General features: G+C 35.0%; 1 protein-coding gene across 14 annotated transcripts; it reads left to right on the top strand.

Annotated features, from left to right (window-relative positions):
• Positions 1-4,272: 4,272 nt before the first annotated feature.
• Positions 4,273-22,265, top strand: LOC114278504 (Ubiquitin carboxyl-terminal hydrolase family protein). Of its 14 annotated transcripts, none has more exons than XM_082891867.1 (7): positions 4,273-4,432; positions 4,600-4,781; positions 13,840-13,876; positions 14,141-14,194; positions 15,238-15,315; positions 15,433-16,860; positions 21,994-22,265. In XM_082891867.1, exon 6 carries the CDS (start codon positions 15,492-15,494, stop codon positions 16,794-16,796), a length of 1,305 nt encoding a protein of 434 aa, XP_082747993.1. In that variant the 5' UTR covers positions 4,273-4,432; positions 4,600-4,781; positions 13,840-13,876; positions 14,141-14,194; positions 15,238-15,315; positions 15,433-15,491; the 3' UTR covers positions 16,797-16,860; positions 21,994-22,265. The 14 variants fall into 14 exon arrangements, 13 of the variants coding, with proteins under 13 accessions (XP_082747993.1, XP_082747991.1, XP_082747992.1 ...); XM_082891865.1 differs by having other exon boundaries at positions 15,425-16,860; XM_082891866.1 differs by having other exon boundaries at positions 13,730-13,876; positions 15,425-16,860.
• The last annotated feature ends 1,471 nt before the right edge of the window (positions 22,266-23,736 follow it).

The following is a 23,736-nucleotide window of genomic DNA, read 5'->3' as shown; positions in this document are numbered from 1 at the left end:
ATATCACCCAACGGCTACAGAACATCGATGGAAATATTAAAAAAAAAAAAGAATGAAAAATAAAAACTGAAATGAAAAAATAATCCCTTATATCAAAATGAAAAAATAATTAGAGGGAAAGATAAACAATATCATACAAGAAAATTTCTAAATCCCTCATATTGAACAATCAAAATCAAAATAAGAAATGAATAGCAAAAAAAAATAAAGATGTAGAATAAGTTTCAAACTTGAATGAAGATTGGAGATTGAAGATCCAAACTTGATGCGAAGGTTCAGCAGAAATTGCCTCCAGGGTTATGTTGCTGTGAAAGAATGAATATTAAATAGTAATGGGCCAAAAATGTAATTTTACTATCTAATCTCATGGGATGAGTTATCTTAGGTTTTGTGTCTCACAACTCCATGGGACAGAACAATCCAATATATTTGGGATTAATAGTTTGGTCCAAAATTTTTGAACCAAACAACGGACTATTCCATGCGTAAAGATCATACATGAGGAATTAAAAACATCTCACTTTTTATTAGAAGTGTGATTAAAAAAATTAGAATAATATTTTAATCACAATTAATCTAATTGAGTGAGATAGTATTTGTTTTTAATTTCACCTTCCAAATAAGTGTGATTGTATATATATTTTTAGTTTTATTTTTATAGCTCCATAATAAAATAACACTAGTGTTTATCTTTGTAAGGTCAATCCATCACAGATTAATGGGTGGATTAACTTGACCTAAGTTTACAATCTGTGCCCCACCTCATATTTCCACCACGACCACAACAACAACTTTGCCTCTTCTTTTTCGTCGACACCCACACTCCTTTCTATCATCGCTACTCCTCCCTCCTTAGCAACCATTCGTCTACATCTCGATCGCAACAACTGCGGTAACCTCACCTCCCATCTCGACCACCGCAACAATTTTGGCAGCCACCATCTTAGAACATTGCGAAGGGTGAACACATTTATTTATTTGTCTTCAGGAGCCTTTGTTACTTTTCTCCTTGTGGTATTCCTCTTTTTGTTTCTTTGTCAAAGGGGTTTTTTTTTTTTTTTGGAAGGGAGGGTGGGGTGGGATATAATGGTGTTGATTTTGGAGTTCTTTATCTAATTAGGCTTATATGATTGCCACATCTATATTGTTCATTTATCCATAGCTTCTAAGTTGAATGTATGATGTATCGTTAATTTTTTTTCCCTATTAACTGGCGTATTCTTTTCTTCTTTTGTTTTTGTTTTTTTTTGTATTTTACCATATTGCATCTATATATGTTTTCCTTGAGTTGCTTACAATTTTTGCTAATTATTTTTATGCTTGTTATAAGAATTCCAAGTTCCATTCCCTACTCTTTGTATTATACCATATTGCATCTATACATTTTTTTTTCCTTCCCATATTAATTGGCCCATTCTTAATTAAGTTTTTTCATTTTTTTAATGAGATTTTTTATTGTGTAATGACATTAAAAAACATTTTATTCTTGAACTTTCTATGTATGTATTTTTCCAACATTAGACTTTCATTCATGAAATATATAATGTTATTAGCTATTCATATGTGGTCAATGTTGTGATTCAAAGGAAATTTTTGTACAAATAATATTGATTATATTTTAGATATTAGTTTTGTCTAGATTTTAATCACGGTTGATATGTTGTGATTGATAGTCACATTTTGTGGTCGAACTTTTTTTTTTTATCACACACACCAATCGTGATGATAAATGCATATAACTGTGATCTTATCTCACTATTGATCATGGATTATTTAAATTCAATCTCATGTTTTATTAGTTATTGATCGCACTTAAAATTCGTGATCTAAATGTTTATTATCACTGTCAAAACACATGATGAAATTATCTTTTAATGATGGTCAAAAAGTATGATCGAAATCACTCTCAAAGATCACACTTTGACAAAATAAAAAATCTGTGATTAAATAACATAAATCACACTTAAAATCCGTGATCTATTTATGATTTTGTAGTAGTGATCCATTGGACATGGAATCTTGTGCCTGTTTGGTAGAGCTTAATTTTAGCTTAACTCAGCTTTTAGATTATTTTAAGCCATTTTGATGTGTTTGGTAGAGCTTAAAATCACTTTTTGTAGCTTAAATTAAGCCAAAAAAGTGATTTTTGGCTGAGTGGCCTTCAAGGTGTTTTTCCGAAACAGCTTAAGCAAAAAACTAAAAATTGAGGGGCAAAATTACTTAAATGCCCCTTGTTAATCTCAACTATTACGAAAAACCCAACTATATAAACCCCATATTCTCAAACACCGTTCACTCTAGAGAGAGCGGAGAGGTGATTTTCAGCGGAGTGATTTCCGGCGGAGGCAAACAAACTCTTCCCTATCTCTTCTCTTTCTTCGTGATCTCTCTCTCTCTCTCTCTCTCTCTCTCTTACGATCTAAAACTCTCTTTCCGTCACCACCGCCATCGCGATCTGAAACCCTATCGTCGCGATCTGGTCGGAGAACCACCGTTATCACATCAACGAGAGCTCTCACTTTGTCTCTCTATTTTCACGATCTGGTCAAAGAACTAGGCTAGGGTTTTGGTAGACCATAAGGTCTAGGGTTTAGGGGGAAGGAGAAGGGGGATAGGTCATCGATAGCGACGGGTTTCGGCGCACGCATCTCCGGCGTTGTTTCGACGGTGGCTAGGTCATCGACGTCGACAATCTCCGGCGCTCCATTATTATTATTCATTTTAATTGATGCTAATAATTAAAATGAATATATGTAATGAACAAAAATAGTTAAAATGAATAATAATAAAGAATAATAATAATAATTGATGAACAAATTGATACTAATTTTAATAATTGATGAACAAATTAATAATAATAATAATAATAATAATTGATACTAATTTTAATAATTGATGAACAAATCGATAATAATAATAATAATAATAATAATAACAATAATAATAATAATAATAATAATAATAATAATAATAATAATAATAAAGAAAAGAAATACAGATATAAATAATTAAAATGAATATATAAAAAATAATATGTAATGAAATCACAACATTAATATAAATTAGAACATGAATATTAATTTTAATAAATTAAACAAAATTAACGAAGAAAGAAGAGAAGAAAAAAAATAAGGAGAAAAAGAAAAGAAAAAAAATGTATTATAAATGAAATCACAAATTTTATATCTTATAAGGACAAAAATGATAATTATACAACAAAAAGCTATTTTATAGCTTATTTACCAAACACTACTATACTGCATAAATTCATAATTTCACAGCTGTACCAAACACGTTACTATCTTATGTTTACAGTTGTAAGTTATAATATATAATTACTTTCTCACAGCTCTATCAAACGGGGCCCTTATCCCATGGTTAAATCCCTTCGAACAAACATGTTCTAAGGGGATATGAGCCAAAAATTGTGGGATTTAAATCCCATGGGATTAAACTGTAAAATAATACATTTGTCCTCCAAGTATTTGATTTAATTATATATTGTATTTAGTAAAATAAAATAAAATATAAAAATCTCAATTAAAAAATAAAATAAAATAAAATAAATTTATTTAATTTTTATTGATGTTTATTTATTAATTTTTTTAATAAATTTTTATAGATGTTTTATTTTAAATTTTTGTTGATATTTTATTTAATGTAATTATTTAATTTTATTCATTTTTTTTATTTAATTTCATTATTTAATATTTATTATTTTTTTATTTAATTTCATTATTTAATATTTATTATTTTTTAAATAATTTTTTTTTAAATTTTATTTTAAAAATAACATTAAAATAATAAATTTATTTAATTTTCATAAAATAAAATAAAATAAATTTTCATATAATCTAGCAAAAAAAAAAAAAAACCAATATTAAAGACATAATTAGTATTTCTATTACTTAATAAACTATTAAAAAAAATAAAATAATTTATTAAACATTTATCTTTATTCATAATATTTCAATCAAATTTTAAATTTAATAAGATAATTTTTTCTAAACATCTAATTTCATAAAAAAAATAAACATAAAATACATATCATTTTCAATAGTTGACAAATTATATATCTAACGAAAAATGCTTGGGAGCACTAATTAGTGCTCCCACTAATTAGGTGGCAGTAGGTCCCGTTATTAATGATGTGATGTTTTGATCTTGGAGTTATATTTTTTTTTACTTTTTTAATGCATTAGTACTATTAATGGTGATGTTTTTAATGGGATGAATCATTATTGATATCTAACATATCTCCTCCATCCAAACAAACACGGCCCTCCATACATGTTAACAAAACTACCTCTTTTTCCTTGTTTTCCTAGCCTAATTTATTTTCGTTAAACCCATGACCTAGCTCCCTTTCACTCTGGACATTGCTCTCTCTGTCGCTTTCTCGCTCGCCATGATCGTCTGAAGAACCCCAGTGGTTTGAACCTCTCTCTCTTCTCTCTCTCTCTCTCTCTCAGGTTGCTTACTGCGATTTTATCAATTGAGAGGGAAAAGAGGATAATTGAATCTCAAGAGCTTGCCGACTCTCATCTATGATTTTCTCTGTCGATTTCACTAATCTTCAATCATTTCTGCGAAATGCAGGTCCCATCGATTCCAACCTGTTAGGGTTTTGGTTGGAGTTCTTTGCAAATAGCTAAAAGTAACGGTTGAAGATTGTAGGGGTTTTCTGCAACTTTTGCTGTTTATTTTTGTTGCTCGATTTGGTTTCACAGTTTCTTTCCATACAAACTTCGAGGAGTATTTTCAGCTCGCAAACAAATCAGGTAATACTTCTGTTCTTTACTGAAAGCTCTCTCTGCTACTTTTTTTCTTTCTCTCTTCTTCTTCTGGTTGTCTCTATTGTTGATGTTCAAACCATTTCTACATTCGTTTAGTATTGATGGATAATATAGTATGTCGGTGAGTGGCAATTGCAAGTTATCCCTTCATAATTTTATTAATAATTAGTAATATCATGTGATAGTGATAATATAGTATCACTGTTATGTTGAATTTTCACTCGATTGCGATCCAATGCTAGAGAGTATTGTATTGTATGGCCCATGGAACTTCTTAAGCTGATTGGAAAACTGATTAGCATTTTCCACAAGAATTGTTGAAGAGCAGCTGCAAATCAAATAGTAAACCCATGACATTAACAGGCTTAACTATCATACTCCGTTAAATTAAATACAAAAGTATTTCTTAAAAGATAAAGAAATGTGACTTGATAGGAAAATGAGTGAAAAAGGGAGTCTTGTTTAGATAAAGAAGCATCTTTCTATTGAACACATCTGTTTAAAATTTGGTTCCTTTTGTGCATTTTGCTCCTGTTAGAATCAGACCAAAATTGCCAGAAAGAAGAGGAATAGGCTTATTAATCAGGATTTATGGTAGCCAATCCAGATTTCACTATAAAATACAATTTGCCATTGTAAATTTGTCTAAAATAAAAAATAAAGAAATAATATAGCATCGTACACTAAAACGCTTGGGAGTCAATATAATCTGGTAAAAACATAAAGCGGTTCCAATCTGACACGAAATTTATATCGATAAATAAGATTTTTTAAAAAGATTTTGCTAATAAATTCTATAAAATCTTGTTTATACATATGTATTTTTTTTATGTAATCAATTTCTGTATTAATAACATAATTGTCAATTATGTTATTAATACAAATGTTCAATCTTGGACTCAATAACGTTGTCTGTATGATTTTGTTTTGCTTTAAAATCGCTCCCTTTAGAATGATTCAATACAGGAGTGACACTGAATGCAATGCAACATAAATTCCATGCATTGAGAAGAAATTTTAGTAGAGGGCATCAAACGAATCATATTTTAATCATATTGGGTGGTCCTGCAATGGGAGAGAGTAGGTTAGGACAGTGAGTACAACTTAAAAAGGTTGTGAATTTCACAATATTCAATTTTCAATGATGCTTGGTGTGGGTGAGAGGTGTGGCTAGAGGTAGTCCGGGAAGATGGCGGGCACTTCAATGGCCTGAGATCACCGGAGGTGGAGAGGAGGAGGTCAAGGCAAGCTTGGAGAGGGAGAGGTTGGCAGTGATAGACCTTTGAACACTAATGTAAAGTATGATAGGATGTTTTAGCATGAGACTTGGTTGTATTGTTGTTGTTATGTCTTGCTGCATATACGATACGTTATATAGGCCGCAGGAGTATTGGAGCCCAAGCAAACTGTTGGACAGGTGGCTCTTTCTCCTCAACTCTGCCAGAAGTGATATAAGCCCTTCTGCCGTCTGTGGCTTGACGGCAGGCGGAGAGTAACGTTTCATGGCAGGCGGAAAGTAACGTTTCGTATATGCATCGGATGACATGAACGTAAGGTCATTGTTGCCTCTTCTCCAAGCCTGGTCGAGATGGAGTTGTCTTAGCAAGAAGACAAACATCTCGACGATCCCATGACCTCAGCCACCAGTCCAGTATCCTCTAATGATCCCGAGCAGTAGTGCCTGGGTCCTGCTCCCGACCTAGGCATCCAAGTAGATAAATGGGCCAGGGCCCACCTTAGTGTTTAAGAGAGCCAGGGGCTCACCTCCAAGCGACCAAGTAGGAGGTTGGGCCGCAGGCCTATCTCAATGTTTAGGAGAGCCATTGTTTATCAATCCAAGTCCAAGTGAGCCGGGGGCTGATTGTATTATTGTTTGGCCTTGGAGCGAGGTATGAAGGACCATGGCCCTGGGGCCATGGTGCTGCCTGTTGCAGGGCTCTTCATATCTAGATATATTTGGGCTTATATGTATGCTCCCGCTTAGGCTAAGCATATAGTCTTGGCTGCCTTGGCACATGACGCCCGTAGGGCTCGCCATGTAGCAAACATATGACATGCCCGACGTGGTGCCTTGTTGGTCTGCCACGTGGGTGGGGTTTTGGTGATGTGGCACCTGTAGGGCTTACCACATATTGAGCTTGATACAAGTACCCACACTCGGCAAATTTAGGACTCCCCTTGCCTAAGTGGGTGTGCTACTGAGACACATCTAAACTAGTTAATGCGTTCAATTTATTTGATATACTAGCATAGCAAAGCAAAGCAATTTCCCTTAGTAGAATAAACATTATTAAATTGCTATCTTAATTTAAAGGGTTTATTACACATTCTACCCCTAAACTATTGCCTAATATTTTGTAATACAAAAGTTACGGGATCCTAAATTATTCTCATATTTCAACACTTCCCCTCAAGGTAAAAAAAAACAACACCCAATTAGTACAAATTAGTGTGTGTTTGGGAGGAGAAAGATTGGGAACACACCGAACCTTTGGCATAGTGCACAAAGTGGTTGCCTCATGACTTGAAAGTTGAACCCATAACCTCAAGGCTATTAGGTTAAGGTTTTACCATTGAACTAATGGTCACCCCTCAAGCTGATTCAAAGATATTCGCTAAACCTATATTGATAATGGATGACTGCGACAAAGTTGGACCAACGGATTTCGTGAACATATTAGCTAACTGCTCAGATGAATGAATTTCGATGTTGAATATAACATGTATGTAATTAGAGAACCTCATGTATTGAATGACATTGACATATATATATATACATATATATATATATACATATATATATATATATATATATACATAAGAGGCCTTTTGATTGTATTTAATATTGTCTTTTCTTTATCATTTATTATTATTTCTTGTGGGTCGGATTTTGTAAATTCGGAGTGTGACAACATTTGTGGTGTTAACTCTAAGGGGTTGACCTGGTGACAAGGTCTTGGGTCTTCGGGGTGTGCTCCCTCCAAAGTTTAGGATTGAAACCTTTTAGGTGATAAAAATTCCTTGGGGTCATTGGATTGGAGAAAATTCTTGAATTAACCATGGTGCACTTGTAGGCAAGGCTTTTGTACCGTGGGGATTAGTTGGGTTTTGATCCAGACGCCGCAGTGCCAATCAAAAAAAAAATATTTGTGGTGTGGATTACCATAAATGTCATAATTAGATCCTTTTCAGTTGTAACTTGAGAAAAACAGAAGTCATAACTAAACATCACATAAGGTACAATCAAAGACGTTTTGAATCATAACCAAAATAATATCACAAAGCCTAAGGGGTTGGCCTGGTGGCACGACCTTAGGTCAGGGGGTGTGCTCCCTCCAAGGTTTAGGGATCAAAACCTTTAGGTGCTAATAATTTCTTGGAGTCATCGGATTGGGGGAAAACCTTTGAATTAATTGTGGTGCACTTGCAAAAAGCTCTTTGCCAAGGGCTTGTGCACGCTTGGGGATTAGTCGGGTTTTGATTCGAACACCCTAGTGCCAATAAAAAAAATGTCATAATTAACATTACAATGAGTCATAACTAACACCACAATAAGTCGTAATCAAAGACCAGAAAATTCATAATTGGGTATATGGGGGTTGTGTATCATAGAATTTCCCATATTAGTTTTTTGATCGGCAAAGTAAAAATTTGATTGAAAACATAAAATTAAAGGTACAAGGAAAAAAAATGCATTGAGAGAGATTCAAAGAGTGTAAACTTTCCTACTATTGCAACTCGCATCATTTTTACAACTAACCCCTCAGACTCACTTTTTTTTTTTTTTTTTTAAAAAATATTTTTTTTATTCTTTTTTAAATAAGAGGCGAAAAAAAAAAGATGAAAAAGATCTAAACTACAAACCAAACACTTGAACCACACACTCGACAACATCCATGCCACACTTAAACATTTCCTAGGCTTGCATACATCTCAAACAACTCTGCACGCCTGTATCCCACGCTTGTTCGTTCCCAAGCACTAATCCACGACCAAACCATGCCGCATGCGTCCATGCAAGAGAAGACCATGCTGCTCCCGTTTTCTAACTGCTGAAGCTCCATCTTCGCTCCTTGTATCACTCCTCCTAGCATTGCACAACCACCATCTGCAGTCCACTTACGTGCTCCAACCAACTCCCAAAACAACACCCAATCATCCCAAACAACTTCATTCACTCCGAACAACTCCATTCACTCCAACCACCGTCCACCATTCACCCACCCAATCCAACTAACACCCATAGGGAACTCGAACCAACACCCAACCTGAGACCACCTCTGCAACAACCAACACCCAAGAGAGAACCCAAACAACACCCACCTGCTGAACACTTGCCTTGAGCACCCAACACCGAACACCTTGCTACTTCATTGTCGAACAAGCCGTCACCGAACACCGTGCTCGATCGTCAATCAATCCCGCTGCTCCTATAGCACCCAAACACTGGTGAAACTAGTGTCCCACATTGATTTGAAACCGCCTTTGAAGACCACTTCTCCCCTTCCTTCATTACCGCTTCTATATCAATCACCCATCGAACCCCCATAGCTGAAGAAAATGCCCATACACGAGCACCAAACACCACCAAATGGACACCCAACATGCTTTGAGACCACCGGAAATGATAGATCTGATACCACCCAAGAAACACCCGACCAAAAACCCCTAAGAATGCCCATAAATGAGCACCGAACACTAAAACTAAAGAACTAAATTAACCTAAGCAAACTAGAGATTAGATCTGAAAAGGAGAGGGTGGAAAATTGTGGGGGGTTCTAGTTTATTAAGAGGGAAAAGCACTCACACACAAAAGAGGTAGCTAGGCCAGTTGACTGCCATGGCCATTGGCGGCAGCTGGCTGGCCAGCAGTGAGGCCCGGGGTGGAGGTTTTTAGAGAGAGAATTTAGAGAGAGGATGGAAAGTGCAGTCTCATATTAGTTTTGGTTATGAATTTTTGTATTATTTGATTTTAAAAGAAAGTAACTTTAATTAAAAGATTAGGTGATATTTTCTTGTGAATCAAAGTAATTTTGGTTATAACATTTTTGTGATGCTTTACTTTCTTTTCTTTATTCATGTGTATTTATCAATTTCTCGCATGCATACATGTATATTTCGATTAACTCGCATAAGTTAATTGAAATATAAGCATATATCCTTAGATCCCCCTTTCAAAAATCATCGTCTTAATTGAAATATAAGACGATGATTCTTGAATTGTCCAATTTTGGACAGTTTGGGAGTGCATAATCTATATCATAGTTAGAGGCTCACCGCTTTATATTGTTCTCTCTGAGGAAGATTTCGTGCGGTAGATCCGCTTGTTCTCCAGGTGCATACATGATGTGGTGTATTGCTAGCGATAAATATACACCATTTTTATGTCGTGTACTTGGAGAATTATGTGGATATGTCGCTGAAATTTCCTTAGGGTTGGACATAGTGGAATGAGTTGTTTTATGCGATATACATTGTGTTTTCCTAAATGAGATAGGACCACCTACTTATTCAAGTGAAGTTGGATGGATAGGTATCACTACGCATGAACATTTAGGAATTATTTAGAGTTGTTGTGATGGTTAATTAATATGCATATTAATGTGTACAAAAGATATATTTGAGAGAAGTAGAGAGAATGGATAAGAGTTGGATTGATTTGTCAAATAGGATTTCGAAGGAATATGTGAATGGGATCAATCAATTTCTTGTATGTGCATACACTAGTAGGGCTGAAGGTTCAACAATTAGTTGTTCGTGTAGGCCATAACAATTAATGGATTCGAAGGCTGAGAACATGTCAAGTCGTGAAGAAAAGTTGAGAATAAGTGTAACGATGCCATTTTAGTTGTTTAAAGTATTTCTATTCTAAAACGACGTCATTTTATGGTTAACGATGTCTAACAATAGGTTTCTCTTCATTTTTCTCTTTTCTCTTGACCGACCTTGTCACGACCCCATCCACCCCAAACAAAGATAGGGTAGTGACTTGCCAGTAGCCGTAGGCTACCAAAGGCCCAACTATACAATTCTATAGTACTCCTAAAGATGATTGGGTTAAAATCATTATAAATAGCGGGAAGTCTTTAAAATTCTTTAACCTGTTTAATTTCACAACATCCATTCAGAGCAAGTGTGTAGATAGATGAAATGAACACAAACTGTTGCTTTATTTATTATTACAACCTTCACAACGGAGTACAACTTAAAATAAAGTTACTGTACATCTCAGTTGCCAAACTACCTATACACAGAGTCATCACAAAACGTTTCTCCTAAAGAGAAGGCAAGGCATGTAAGTCCTTCACGTCGTATACACAAATATACGAAGCTGGCACAATCTTTATTCACTTTTGTCACCTACATATATATATAGGGAGGAGGGGTGATGAAGATCATGGAAAGAAGAAAAAGAGCAAATCTGAAATTTCACATGAAGCACATTTAGGGCATCAAGAATTAAAGATTTGGAATTATTTTGAGACTTCATGTCATTATAGTAGGTTTTAGTAATTAAGGGTATAATGGTAATTCCAATAATTGTTGGACATGGGTTGTAGGGGTCACCCATGGGTTTTATTTTGGGTCAAGTTATTAAATGGGTTATTATATATGGGTTTTATTATGTCTAAAATAATCTTAGCGGTTAAAAGTCCAAGTTTTCTATTTTGATATTGAAGTAGAATTATAAGTCATTAAAGTTTTTTATTATGATTGAAGTGGAATTGGAAGTCATAGTTGGTCTAGAACATTAGTAGTTGCTAAATATTTTTGGTTTCTAAATTTGAGAAATAGTCCTTATAGAATTAGGAGAGTCTTTAGCCTATAAATATATGTGTAATCTCAATGATTCAAGAGCAGAGTTAATATTATAAAAATTTGAGATTGTGTTTGTGTAATTGGCCTATCCCTTGCGAGGATGAAACAGCTATCTCTCTCTTTTTTCTTCTTCTTCTATCCCGCAAGGTTACTGTTCACGTCACTGTTCACAGTGCTTAGAACAACCACCCAATTGTCCCTAAACACTTGTGTTTTCATTCCCAAAACCCTACTTTTTTACAAATCCTTAAACTCCTATTTTTAAATATTTTTGCAGCCACAAAATCCCACAAAATCTAGCCTATAAGTCTATTGTTGCTGCTGCCAGTATATTTAAACTGGGCTCACTACTTGTAGGAAAGTAATCCCTATTCGTCTTACATCAAGGGGTGAACCAAAGCCCAATCAACAACATTTAATCAAAGGTGTAAAATAACAGATATCAACATTTGTACGATAAAAAGCATAGTTGAACTGAGAGTTTAAAGAGAAAAAAATAGTCATATACATTTTATTTCAAAACAGTGATAATGAACATCCGAGTCGGTACTAACAAATGGAATAATCGGGTCGACTCTGGTTTTCAAGCCCACCCATGGGTGGCATTGGAGATCTCAAACAGCTGCGACTAATATATTTTCTGTCCCCTAATAGGTAGGACTAACCAAGGACGCCATGTATGTATTCACTTCAATGTAATCATAGGATATCCATTAGTTTGAGACATTTCAATACAATTCGGATCAAATAAGGTTTAAGCATTCAAAATAGACGTTCAAATTAATTTTGAAGAATTATACTTCTCAAATAATTAAGGGTTTCCTAACTCAAGCTTAAATTCAATTAAAATAACTTTCTAAACCTAAGTTCTTCAATTCTTTCCAAAAAATCATATCCAAACAAAATCAACCAATTAAAAAATAATGAGTAGGGTAGAAACATGAATTTTACCTCAATTCAAGCTTAAGAACAATACTAAGTCAAGAATTCCCCCTTACTCCCTCTTCTTCTCTTCTCTTTTTTCCTTGGTTTTCCAGCAGATTTTCTCTCTTCTTTTGTTTTTGAAGCAGAGACACTTGTCTTTACAATAGTTATATATATATATATATATATATCTAATATAAAGTGGAGGTGGCAATACCAATTGAGGTGTGTCACACTTGTCTCTACTAATTGCACCACTAGATTAATTTAGATTAACACTAATTAAGCTATGTTAGTACTAATTAATCAAGTTTAGGCCACTAATCACACGTAACTTAATCAATCATGTTTAAGATTAATTGCACTAATCACGCTTAATTACCACTAATCCCAATTAAATTTTCACATAATATACGAAAATATCTAATACATTAGACCAATACAATTAAGCACCTTGATTAAGGATTCAAGAGTACACGAGCATACTATGTTCAAAAAGGAAACTTTCTAGATTTCATACCCTTAAACTTCAATTTGTTTCCTATCAAAGCATATTTCAAAGTACTTCAAAATATCAATGGTGCTAACTAATGCAACTCAAGCACTTAAACATAGAATAAATTATGCATATGTCACGCAAGAACATTAGAGGTGTTACAGACCTCATCTGCTTCATCTCTCTCACAATTCTCTATTGAAGTAGAAGAAAACCCAATACTCACTCTGTCTGCTGTGTTTCAAAATGTAGTGTTATGTAATGGTTGCGGCTGTTATGTAACGGTTGTGGCGGTAGGCACCACGTGTTACCTTCGCTTTTGCATTGTGATTGAGATTCACAGGTGTGTCGGCCGTAGCGGTTGTAATGGTGCCGTTACGGCCAGTTACACAATGTTCTGAGCTGATTCTTAAAGAAAAACAAATCAAAAAGCTGAAGAAATGTATATTAAACAGATTTTGTACATACCTTTATGATTGATTGGATGGTAGTCTACAAAACTTGAGTTCTTTTCAAATTGTAAACCCGTGAACCACTTTGAAGTGAGATTTTTCAGTCCCATAATCTTCGGATCAGATCCACAGCTTTTAGAGCCTTTAAAAACTCTCCAATTGAGATTCAGATCTTTAGATCCATTGATTTTCAACCATCATCAACTGAGTTTCTGATTAAAAAAAAAAAAATTGGTTCATAGGAAGAGGGATAGAGAGAGAAGAGGGAAGATGGAGGAGTGAGAGATAGAGAGAGAGAAGAGGGGAGGTGAAGAACCTGTGTTGAAGATAATGTTGTCTTTGAATCTTGCAGAGGGAAGATGATGATGTCAATCAAATCTGCTGTGAGAGTAAGACCCAAATTCTATTTGGCTGCCTCTTGAAAAGTTCTTTATTATTGTTTTGTTTTGTTTGCTTGCCAAATATTTAGCAACTTTGATTTAAAAAAATATATATATTTAGGCTCTTATTTCTAGTATCTTATATATAAATAGTTAGTGATTGATTTTTTTTTTATTTTTAAAATATCTAAAAAACATAACACCTATAATTATATTAATACATTTTATACATGTCAGTTTTTATTGATTAATTTATTTTGTTTTTATTTACAGGTTATTCAAAAAGATAACGAATATTCAAGTGATTCAAGTCTCAAAAAAAACCATGTATGGATTTTTTTTGTTTATAATTTATTTTTTTAATTTTTATATGATTACATTAGCATGTAAAATTAAAATGTATAAATAGTGGTTGCATTTTTTTTTTTTATAATCATTTCATTTAATATTTAATTGTAAATGTTTTTTATTTTGTTATTGTAATGTGTTGTGACAACAATTTTTAGGGCACATTTTTTTTTTATAAAAAAAATCAGTTGCTCAAAATTTTTTTTTCTTTATAATTTATTTTTTAATTTTTATATGATTGCATAAGCATGTAAAATCCAAATGTATAAATAGTGGTTACATTAGAATTTTTTTGCCACAAGTGTAATATGGATTTATGACATATAAAGTCATTAATTATTGAAATAAAATGTAAAAAAACTCATTTTATAGTGATTTAAAAATATGAAATATATTGGATCATATTTTAAAATTGACAAAAATTTATTTTAAAACCCAATGAATATGATTCTGGAAAAAAAATGTGTATCGGTAAGTTTTTTTCAAATTGTGCGAAAAATAAAAAAATTCACGGTTTTGGTTACCCCAACTGTTATGCTATGCCCTTTACACCCGGCAACCGCAACCACGCCACTGCCACCGTTACTGTAACTGCTCTTCAGAACCTTGCTATCTAGTCTCCCGCTGTTTCTTGGACAGGGATTTCTCTAAGATCCCAGAACACCCCTCATCATCGTAGATTGCCTATGGTTGATTCGATTATGGTTTTGTTTGTCCGAATCCATATATTTACAATCTACAAAACCGTGGTGGGTCTGAAAAATATTGTTTTAATTATTCAAAAATAAAAATAAAAATTAGGGTTATGATTTTCCAAAAAAAGGGTATGCTTTGATTGACAGCATGGAAATTAATTAATTAATTTTTTGTTCGATTAATTATTATCAGTCCTTTTTGTTTAGTTCATGTTGTGATTTATTTGTATGTTTTTATTTAAAAAATTATTAAATCAGAGTACAATTTGCTTAACATCTCTAGGATAAAATTTTTGGTGATCCCTGTGATGTTTTTTTACTTTGTAGGTTGTCTTTTGCTTTGTGTAATTGTGATGATCTTCATTCAAACGGGGGGTTTGATGATAACGTTTGTGAAACCTGATAGTAAGGGAAATGATATTTCATGACATAATTTACGATTGATTTATTAGCAATTTTTGAAAATTAATTGTTTTGTGGAATTTCATGTTTGATGGGTTTCCTTCATTGCAAGGGGAGCAGGGAGACAATGATGATAAAGAAAAGAAACCGTCCTTGTAGGTAATAATATATTATTATAGATGAAGTTGACAAGCAAAGGTTTGTTCTCAATACTAAGATACAAGTCCCCAGCGTATGAGCCAACCAATCTTCTCTATAAGCAGCAATGTCGAACCATAGTGAAAGTCCGTTTGAAATGGGTGAAGAACCGAACCCTAGACCATATCATTGACACCCACACCGACCTCAAGGCTGCTTTCCTCATCAGGGACGCCATCAATCGCTCCTCCACATCCTACATCACCTCCAAGTCCATCTCCGAATGGCAAAAGCTCCTTGGCCTCACTGTCCCCACCCTTCGCTTCATTCGCCGTTACCCAACTCTATTCGAAGAGTTCCCTCACCCCAAGTACCCTAGCTTACCCTGTTTTCGCCTCACTCATATTGCTACTACTTTGCACAATCAAGAGCTGATTCTTTACCAGACCCATGAATCTGATATTGTCCAACGCCTTTGTCGGCTTCTCATGATGACCAAGAACAAAATGATTCCTCTTCAATCACTTCATCCTTTGAAATGGGACCTGGGTTTGCCTGATGATTTTGATAGAAACCTAGTTAACAAGTATCCGGATCAATTTCAAGTTGTTAAAGGGTCGAATGGGTTGCTGTCTCTTAAACTCGAGCAATGGCACGAAGATTTTGCCGTTTCTGAGTTGCAGAAGAGTAATGAGAATGGTGGTAAATTGGGCAGCAGTAGCAGTAGTGGTGAGTATAGGCAATTTAAGAGGGGGCAAACTGCATTGGTGTTCCCAATGAGTTTTCCAAGGGGTTATGGAGCACAAAAAAAAGTGAGGGCATGGATGGAGGAGTTTCAGAAGTTGCCATACATTTCTCCATACGATGACTCTAGTAGAATTGACCCCAATAGCGAGCTTATGGAGAAGAGGGTTGTTGGGGTTTTACATGAGTTTTTGAGCTTGACCATGTATAAGAAGACTAAGAGGAACTACTTGAGAAGCTTGAGAGAGGAGTTGAATCTTCCTCACAAGTTTACACGAATCTTTACAAGGTATCCAGGGATATTCTACCTCTCGTTGAAGTGCAAGACAACCACTGTGGCACTAAAAGAAGGTTACCGGCGTGGAAGATTAGTGGACCCTCATCCGCTTGTACGTTCAAGAGAGAAGTTTTATTATGTAATGAGGACTGGGTTGATTTATCGGAATAAAGGTTTCGATTTGATACCTCAGCTTGACAATTTGGCTAATGATGGGGTGGATGGGATGGAACAAGAAGAGTCCGAGGAAGAAGAGTTTGAAACCGTGGATGAATGCTATGAAGAGGAAACTTCAGGGGTTGAAGTGGATTCTGATGAAGATTAGTGTTCTATCCAACAAAAACAAGAATGGCTGTCCAGAAAAATGGAATAGAGTTTCACCTTTTGAGGTAAGGAAATATTTTTGAATAGAAGTGAACTTTACGGATTGTTTTCCTATCTAAAAATCAGAGTGAGTATACATATCTTATTTTCCAGAGCTATGCAAAGGCTAAGTATGTTTTTATTTGTTACTGTTGATTCTGTAGAATTCAATGTTAAGCCTTAAGGAGTCGAGGTATAAGCATTTCAGATTTTTATTTTTTTATATTTAGTAAATAAATTATATATTTCAAAATAAAAAAAAAATATTAAAAATTAAACATAAATGTGAATACTTTTATCGTCAAGGTGTCGAACATTTCACTGTAGAGAAGGAAGCTTCTCCTCATCAAAAGTGAAATCAACATTCTTAGCTTCAATTATCAAGCTTCTCACTTAAGCCTTAACTTTGTGTTTTTTCTTGATTGATCATTTATTTGATTTTTCTTATGGAATATAGTTGCAAAAAAGGTTATTTTTTTTTATGTTTAAATCTTATATTGGACTAAGTTTGACAAGAGCCCAAGATAAGCTCTATATATTCGTACTTCTCATATGTTTATGTGCAAAGGTGTACAAGGTTCATCTGAAGTGCACATCTCAAACTGTGATTTGTTTATTTGACCGTTTGCTTTCAATTGTTAGTTGCAATTGTTGATTCCATATATGTTAGCAATTTGATAGAATTGAGTGAAATAAAGAGCCTTCCTCTGAAGTTTTTTGGAATTTTGAGCAAGCAATTTGGAACAATTTAAACTAAAAATTAGGCATTGTTGGTTCTATGGAGTGTTTCTTGAATTGGGTTTGAGGATGATTGCTTTGTTTGAAGGTTTTGGTATTGTGTTAGATTCGTAAGTTGTTTAATATGCATGATGCTCGATTGTTGTTATCCATTTTAGACTACCCTTTGATGTATTAGGCGCTATACAATACTTGAATGGCAAACTGTTTACATGTCATGTCCCGGGTCTTGGACTTGACGTGAGCATGTCTTCGGACTTGTTGTTTTCCTTTTCGGAGCCTTGAGTGCCTTGCTATGAAGCACGGGTGCGGGTACGAGTACAGTACGGGTACGAGTACGGGTATGCCGATACGGCAAAACCCAAAAAAAGTAGGGTACGGGTACGGCTGCGGTACGCCGATATTTTTTTTATTTATTTTTGTTTTTTATAATTATGGTTAAAAGATCCAACCTACAAATTGAAGTTAAATATCAAAACTAAAAAGAGAGTTATAAAACTAAAAGACAAATTAGATAATGTTAATAAAAAAAAATTAATTTGGTCGAAGAAGAAAAAAAAATTAGATAATGTTAATAATCAAAAAAATTAATTTTAATCTAATTAACTTCGACATCAGATTATAAATTAGAGAAAAAAAAATTAATCTGATGTTGATGTTGGGAACACAAAAAATTAGAGAAAAAAAAATTAGAACACAGACGAGGGTTAATAAATTAGATCAAAACTAAAAAAAAAGGGTCGAAGTCGATTATACACAAAAAAGGGTTGAAGTCGATTATAATTTTTGATTATTTTGTGTTCCCAACATCAACATCAGATTATAAAGAAGAAAGAAGAAACAAGAAAAAAAACAAAAAAAAAAAATAAAGATGAAGAGATTATACCTCTCTGAAGGTCGAAGTCGAAGTCGAAGTCTCTAGGTCGAAGTCGCAGACGAGGGTCGAAGTCGATCTCTGGTCGAAGTCGAAGACGAGGGTCGAAGTCGATCTCTGGGTCGAAGTCGAAGACGAGGGTGATGGTCGAATCTGTCGAAGACGAGGGTGATGGTCGAAGTTGCCTCTTTGCTTCGATGAGATTAGGGCAGAAGTCGAAGTCGAGGGTGATGAGATTAGGGCAAATTCGTATATACATTTTTTTTTAAAATTTTTTTCTTAATATTACTCCGGTACCCCTCAATTCTTCACAAAATTTGATTTCTACCCCCGCCGTACCCAAAACGCACCAAAGGCGTACCCATGCCGTACCCGAGCCGTACCCAACAGAGGCAGACGTACCCGACCACTTTTTGCCGTACCCGGTACGCGTGCAGCCGTACCGGTACGCGTACCCTATGAAGCATGGACACTCCAAAATTAGTGCCGTGGCGGTGTCCGACACGGGGACACGCCGGGGACACGGGGACACGCCGGGGACACGTATGGGACACGCCAGATGGCGTGTCCCTTTAATTTAATGATTTTTTTGCAGGGGACACGGCAGGGACACGGCGGGGACACGCGTGTCCATATGGGGACACGGCATGGGACACGGCGGGGACACGGCATGGCTATTTTTATTTTTATTTTTTTTAATTTAATTTTTTTTTATTTTTTTAATCTTTTGCCTCTCTTATTTAGTACTTTTGTGAAAAATATTGTTGGATGTTGAATGTTTTCCCCTTCTCGTCTTAGTTCTTGTTATCGTTTATTATGACTTTTTTGTGCATTTTTTGTGAATGGATGATCTATTAATTTGTTTAAATGTAATGGTTATGTTTATTCAATTAATGTTACTATGTTAGTGTTTGTTAATTTTAATTTAGGATGAATGTAATATGAATCTACATAACACATAAAAATATATAAAATAAATAAAATAAAATTCGCCGTGTCCCCCGCCGTGTCCGTGTCCCCATTTTTTGAAAATTGCCGTGTACCGTGTCCGTGTCCGTGTCCGTATCCGTATCCGTGTCTGTGTCCGTGCTTCATAGCGCGTACCCACACCCGGTAAGTACCCGGTGCGTGTACGGCACTATTTTTGGAGTACCCGTGCTCCTTAGGTGCCTTGTGTTACGTCGGTGTTTGAGAATTGAACCTGGTTTAACCTTCTAGATGTTTGTGCGATTTAAAATTGAGTTTCGGATGCAAGGACAAAACCAGGGAGTGGAAACACCTTAAGAAATTTTTTGGCATAACAAGTGTTCCTGCACATCCAGCCAGGAGGGCCTGCATGTGTGGATTAGTGCAGTGGAAGAAGTGGGTTGCTGGGCATGGGCTTGGTCCCGCACATGCGGGGGCTGGGGCCATACGTGCGGAATGGGGACCACATGTGTGGGGAAGTTGGGCCGCACGCGCGGCTTGGGTGAGAAGCTGAGTTTTGGGACTGCGGTTGACTGCATGTGTGGAGGGGGTTCCAGCACTTGCGGAAGGGGGCCCACACGTGCGTCCAGATGTGTGAACTTCTCAATTCTTGGGCCCTTCAGCCTATTGCTTGACCCTTTCTTCCCTGTTTCTCTCATTTCTCTCAAACCTCTCTCTCTACACTCTCTCTGTTTATCTTTCATCTCTCTAGAAAACTTCCACAAAATTCACTTCAAATCCAAGCAAATTTATCAGGCTTTTTAATACTAGTTCTTTATACCAAAGCGATGAGCATTCAGAGAGCTACATTTTGACCTGTGGAGATCAAATTCCGGCAAAGTTGAATTTTTTGAGCTTTTGTTCTCTTTTTTCCTTGAGGTAGGGATTTCTTTAATTTTTCTTAGTATAATCTGGATAGGTGGTATTTTATATTGTATGAAAACAAGATTTGATGGGAGTTTTTTTGAAATTCATGTAGAAGAGATTTAGGGCTTTGAGTTGTAGTATTCGATATTGTGATTTCTTGTTTAAAATGATAGAATGATGCTCTACTAGAACACTTCATGATGTATAAAAATAGAAAGCCCTAATTATTTGTGGTAAAACCCTAATCTTTATGAGTTTCTGAAATTGTGAAATTAAATGTGCATATGTGAAATTAATAATGGGTGTTATTGTTTGAAATCCTTGAAATTGTTGGACATTAATAAAACGTTTATGAAATGCATGATTTGGTACGTTTTGGAGAAATTAGAATTGAATAGTTATTCTGAGGAACATTTGGATTTGGAAGTTGTAATTTAATGGGATGTTAAGAATTCGAGTAATGATTTGGATTGATGATAAGTCGGGAATTGTCACCTAATGCTTGATGGAATTCGTTGAGAATGTAATATTTATATTGTAATTAGCTATGCCCTATGTTGTCTAGTTTGATCATTGAAATATGGAAAATTGTGGTTGGTATAATGGAATTAAAACTAGGGTTGGCATTATTAATGATATGGTTGAATTGTGAAACTCGGGTGTGTTGTGAGCAATGAAGATAACGGGTGATTTTGGGAAATTGCGAATCCACTATTGATATTGTAATATATAGTTGATTAGAGATATTTGTTTTGGCAATCGATGGAGGATTGCATTACTTGTAGAATGGCTATGGAATTAGGCGAATTGAACCCTCGCGTGTTTTACAATTTTGTTGACTAGTAGGTGATGAAAGTGCTATATAGAGGTCTCAAATTCCTTCTGGTTAGCAGCTGGTAAATTGGTTTACGCTTCAAATGAGAGGTACTAATTTCCTTCTAGTTAGCGCCTGACAAAGTGGGGTGCGCTTCAAATGATGGGTTCCAAGTTCTCTCTAGCTAGCGCTTGGTAAAGTGGTTGTGCTTCAAATGATGAGTTCTAAGCTCCCTCTAGCTAGTGCTTGGTAAAGTGGAAGGTTGTGGCTTTGCGAAGTCAGGTTGCCTTATGTGATAGTATTATTTTGTTTAACTACCTATATGTGTCGTGATATGAGGGGTGCACCATTTGCCTTATGTACTAGTGGCCAGTAAAACATGGGAGTACGTGTTGATATTACCATTATGTACTTAGTATAAATGGTGATGGGTGCTTCATTTGCCCTTGTGCTTATGGTTATAAAATATGGTAGATACTTTGAGAATATAGAGATTCTAGTGATTTGCATGATGTGTTGGTTGTTGAGGGTTACTTAATTTACGTGGTTGTATTATTTCTAAGTTGTATAACCGTGAGTTGCTTTGGTTGGAACGTCTTAAAGAGTTGAGAACATTTTGGAAATGATTTTTAAATATCGAAAGTGATGAATTTCTTAAAGCTACTAAGAAACAAATGGAAGGCTAAGGATTTTGATTGTTCCTTGAAATGATAAATAATAGTTTTTGAGAAAAGAGTACCTATGTATATGTTTATTTTGGATATTAAAAAGGGGAACACTATTGATATATGTATTATGTGGAGCATTCATGATCATATACTCATATTGTACTATATTAATTAGAATTATTGGGATTTCTATGGATCATATGCTCATCTCACGTTGTTGATAACTTTTCAGGTGCAGAGTCGAAGATTGTACTTGGAGTTGGAAAGCTCCATTTGTCTTCAGTCTCGGGGCCATTTTATGTATAGGCGGAACGCCATTGTATTTGTCAAGGGTCAAACCCTTTTTGTTTATGTAATTGCAAGCCTAAGAGCATTTTTACCAATTGAAATCCATTGTTACGTCATATGTATAACCGTGAGGGAACTTCTATTGTTTATTTACGATCATGATTGTAGCTTCCACATGTTTATTTATTAAATTAATCGTAATAATGATTGAGGTAATGATAACTGGGTTCTTAAGATACGGGGCGTTACATTACATGTGTCCCCAAATGTGATGACTAATGAATGCAAAAATTTACTTGGTAATCATGGTTTAATCATTGTTTGCTAAACCATATACAAGCACAAGAACTTGGATGGTTCCTTAGTATGCTTACGGATATTGATAATTCAAAGGTATAATTATTACATGGTTTCATAAATCTTTGATTTCATTTGAGTCTAAAAGATTATGATATTGATTGTGGATATAAGTTTTATGTAAAACTATTATTCTACAGAACAATTAGGAATTTTTCCAGTAAAGGTCTCACTGGTTTTCTCACGAGACAATCACTATTTTTTATATTGTTTCTCACAGAAAGTGTGTAACTAAGCACTTGAAAGTGAAGGAAAACATTAACACTCTTTCATGTAAATAATTTTACATGAAGTATATTTTTGGGTGCAAACATTTTATATTGAAACTGTGGATGATTGTGTACGGTATGCCAAACAAGTTGATCTGGGAAGATGGTAGGCACTTAGATGGATGAAGAGAGAGCTAAAGCAATCTTAGAAGAGAGACGGCGGCAATGGAGGTCTTCTATACCATAGAGAGAGAGAGAGAGAGAGGAAAGGATCTCCTGACAATATCAAGGGAAGTCAACGGATCTTGACAATCTCAAGGGACCAGCGGATCTCTTATGTAATGGATCCTACATGTGGATCTTGCCGATAGTGAGATCCATGAAGATCTTAAGCACACTTGTGATGGCATGTCAATGCCATGTAATGGAGATGAGGTGGCAGAGTTGTAGTTTAGGGTTTGCAGGTATAAGTTAGGGCTGTTAAGGCTTTAGTGGAGAAGATGACAAGGGTATAAATGTCTTTCTATTTTAATTTTACGTTAAGTTTTTATTTGAAGAAAAGGTCTACTCGTGAATTTGGTGTGTGTATTGCGAATTCCGTTAGTTTGGACAAATCAATTAATCTTTGTACTACATTCATTTGTTTTAGTGTGTTTCTAATATTTGAAGAAAGAAAGCCAGATGGGAAGATAAGGAGCTCTTATTGTCTTTAGTTGGGTGAAAGGGACCACGCTCCCCCTCTGGATATATTTTTGGATTCTTTTATGCTGTGTTTGGTTGGCAGATTTAGAAAGGGATTTGGAAAGGGAAATGGAAAAGGTAGGTGATATGTGAATAAATCATGTCTATATTTCACATAGTTTCACACACATTTTCCATTTTTCTTTCCAAATCCCTCCCCAAATCCCCCAACCAAACACAACATTAAAGAACTTGGGGTTTTTTTTGTTTTTTGTTTTATACCCAGCATTAACTATTAAAGAGTGTTAATAGGTATCTGAAACATGTAATGCAGAAGCATGGTCCCATACAATACAGGCCTTTAAAATGTAAGACTCTTAGTTTTGTTCTCATATGCATCAGATATCTTGTGGTACAAGTGGTGCCAGGTCAATTCTCTT

The sequence above is a fragment of the Camellia sinensis genome, chromosome 10 (genome assembly GCF_055761805.1).
Source record: "Camellia sinensis isolate YWXY chromosome 10, ASM5576180v1, whole genome shotgun sequence".
Taxonomy (NCBI): domain Eukaryota; kingdom Viridiplantae; phylum Streptophyta; class Magnoliopsida; order Ericales; family Theaceae; genus Camellia; species Camellia sinensis.
Note: the sequence above shows the minus strand (reverse complement) of the source record. Positions and strands in the feature narration are given on the sequence as shown.

Coding starts and splice junctions, on each gene's coding strand:
- LOC114278504 (XM_028220576.2), top strand. CDS start 15,492: ATGAAGTTGACAAGCAAAGGTTTGTTCTCAATACTAAGATACAAGTCC.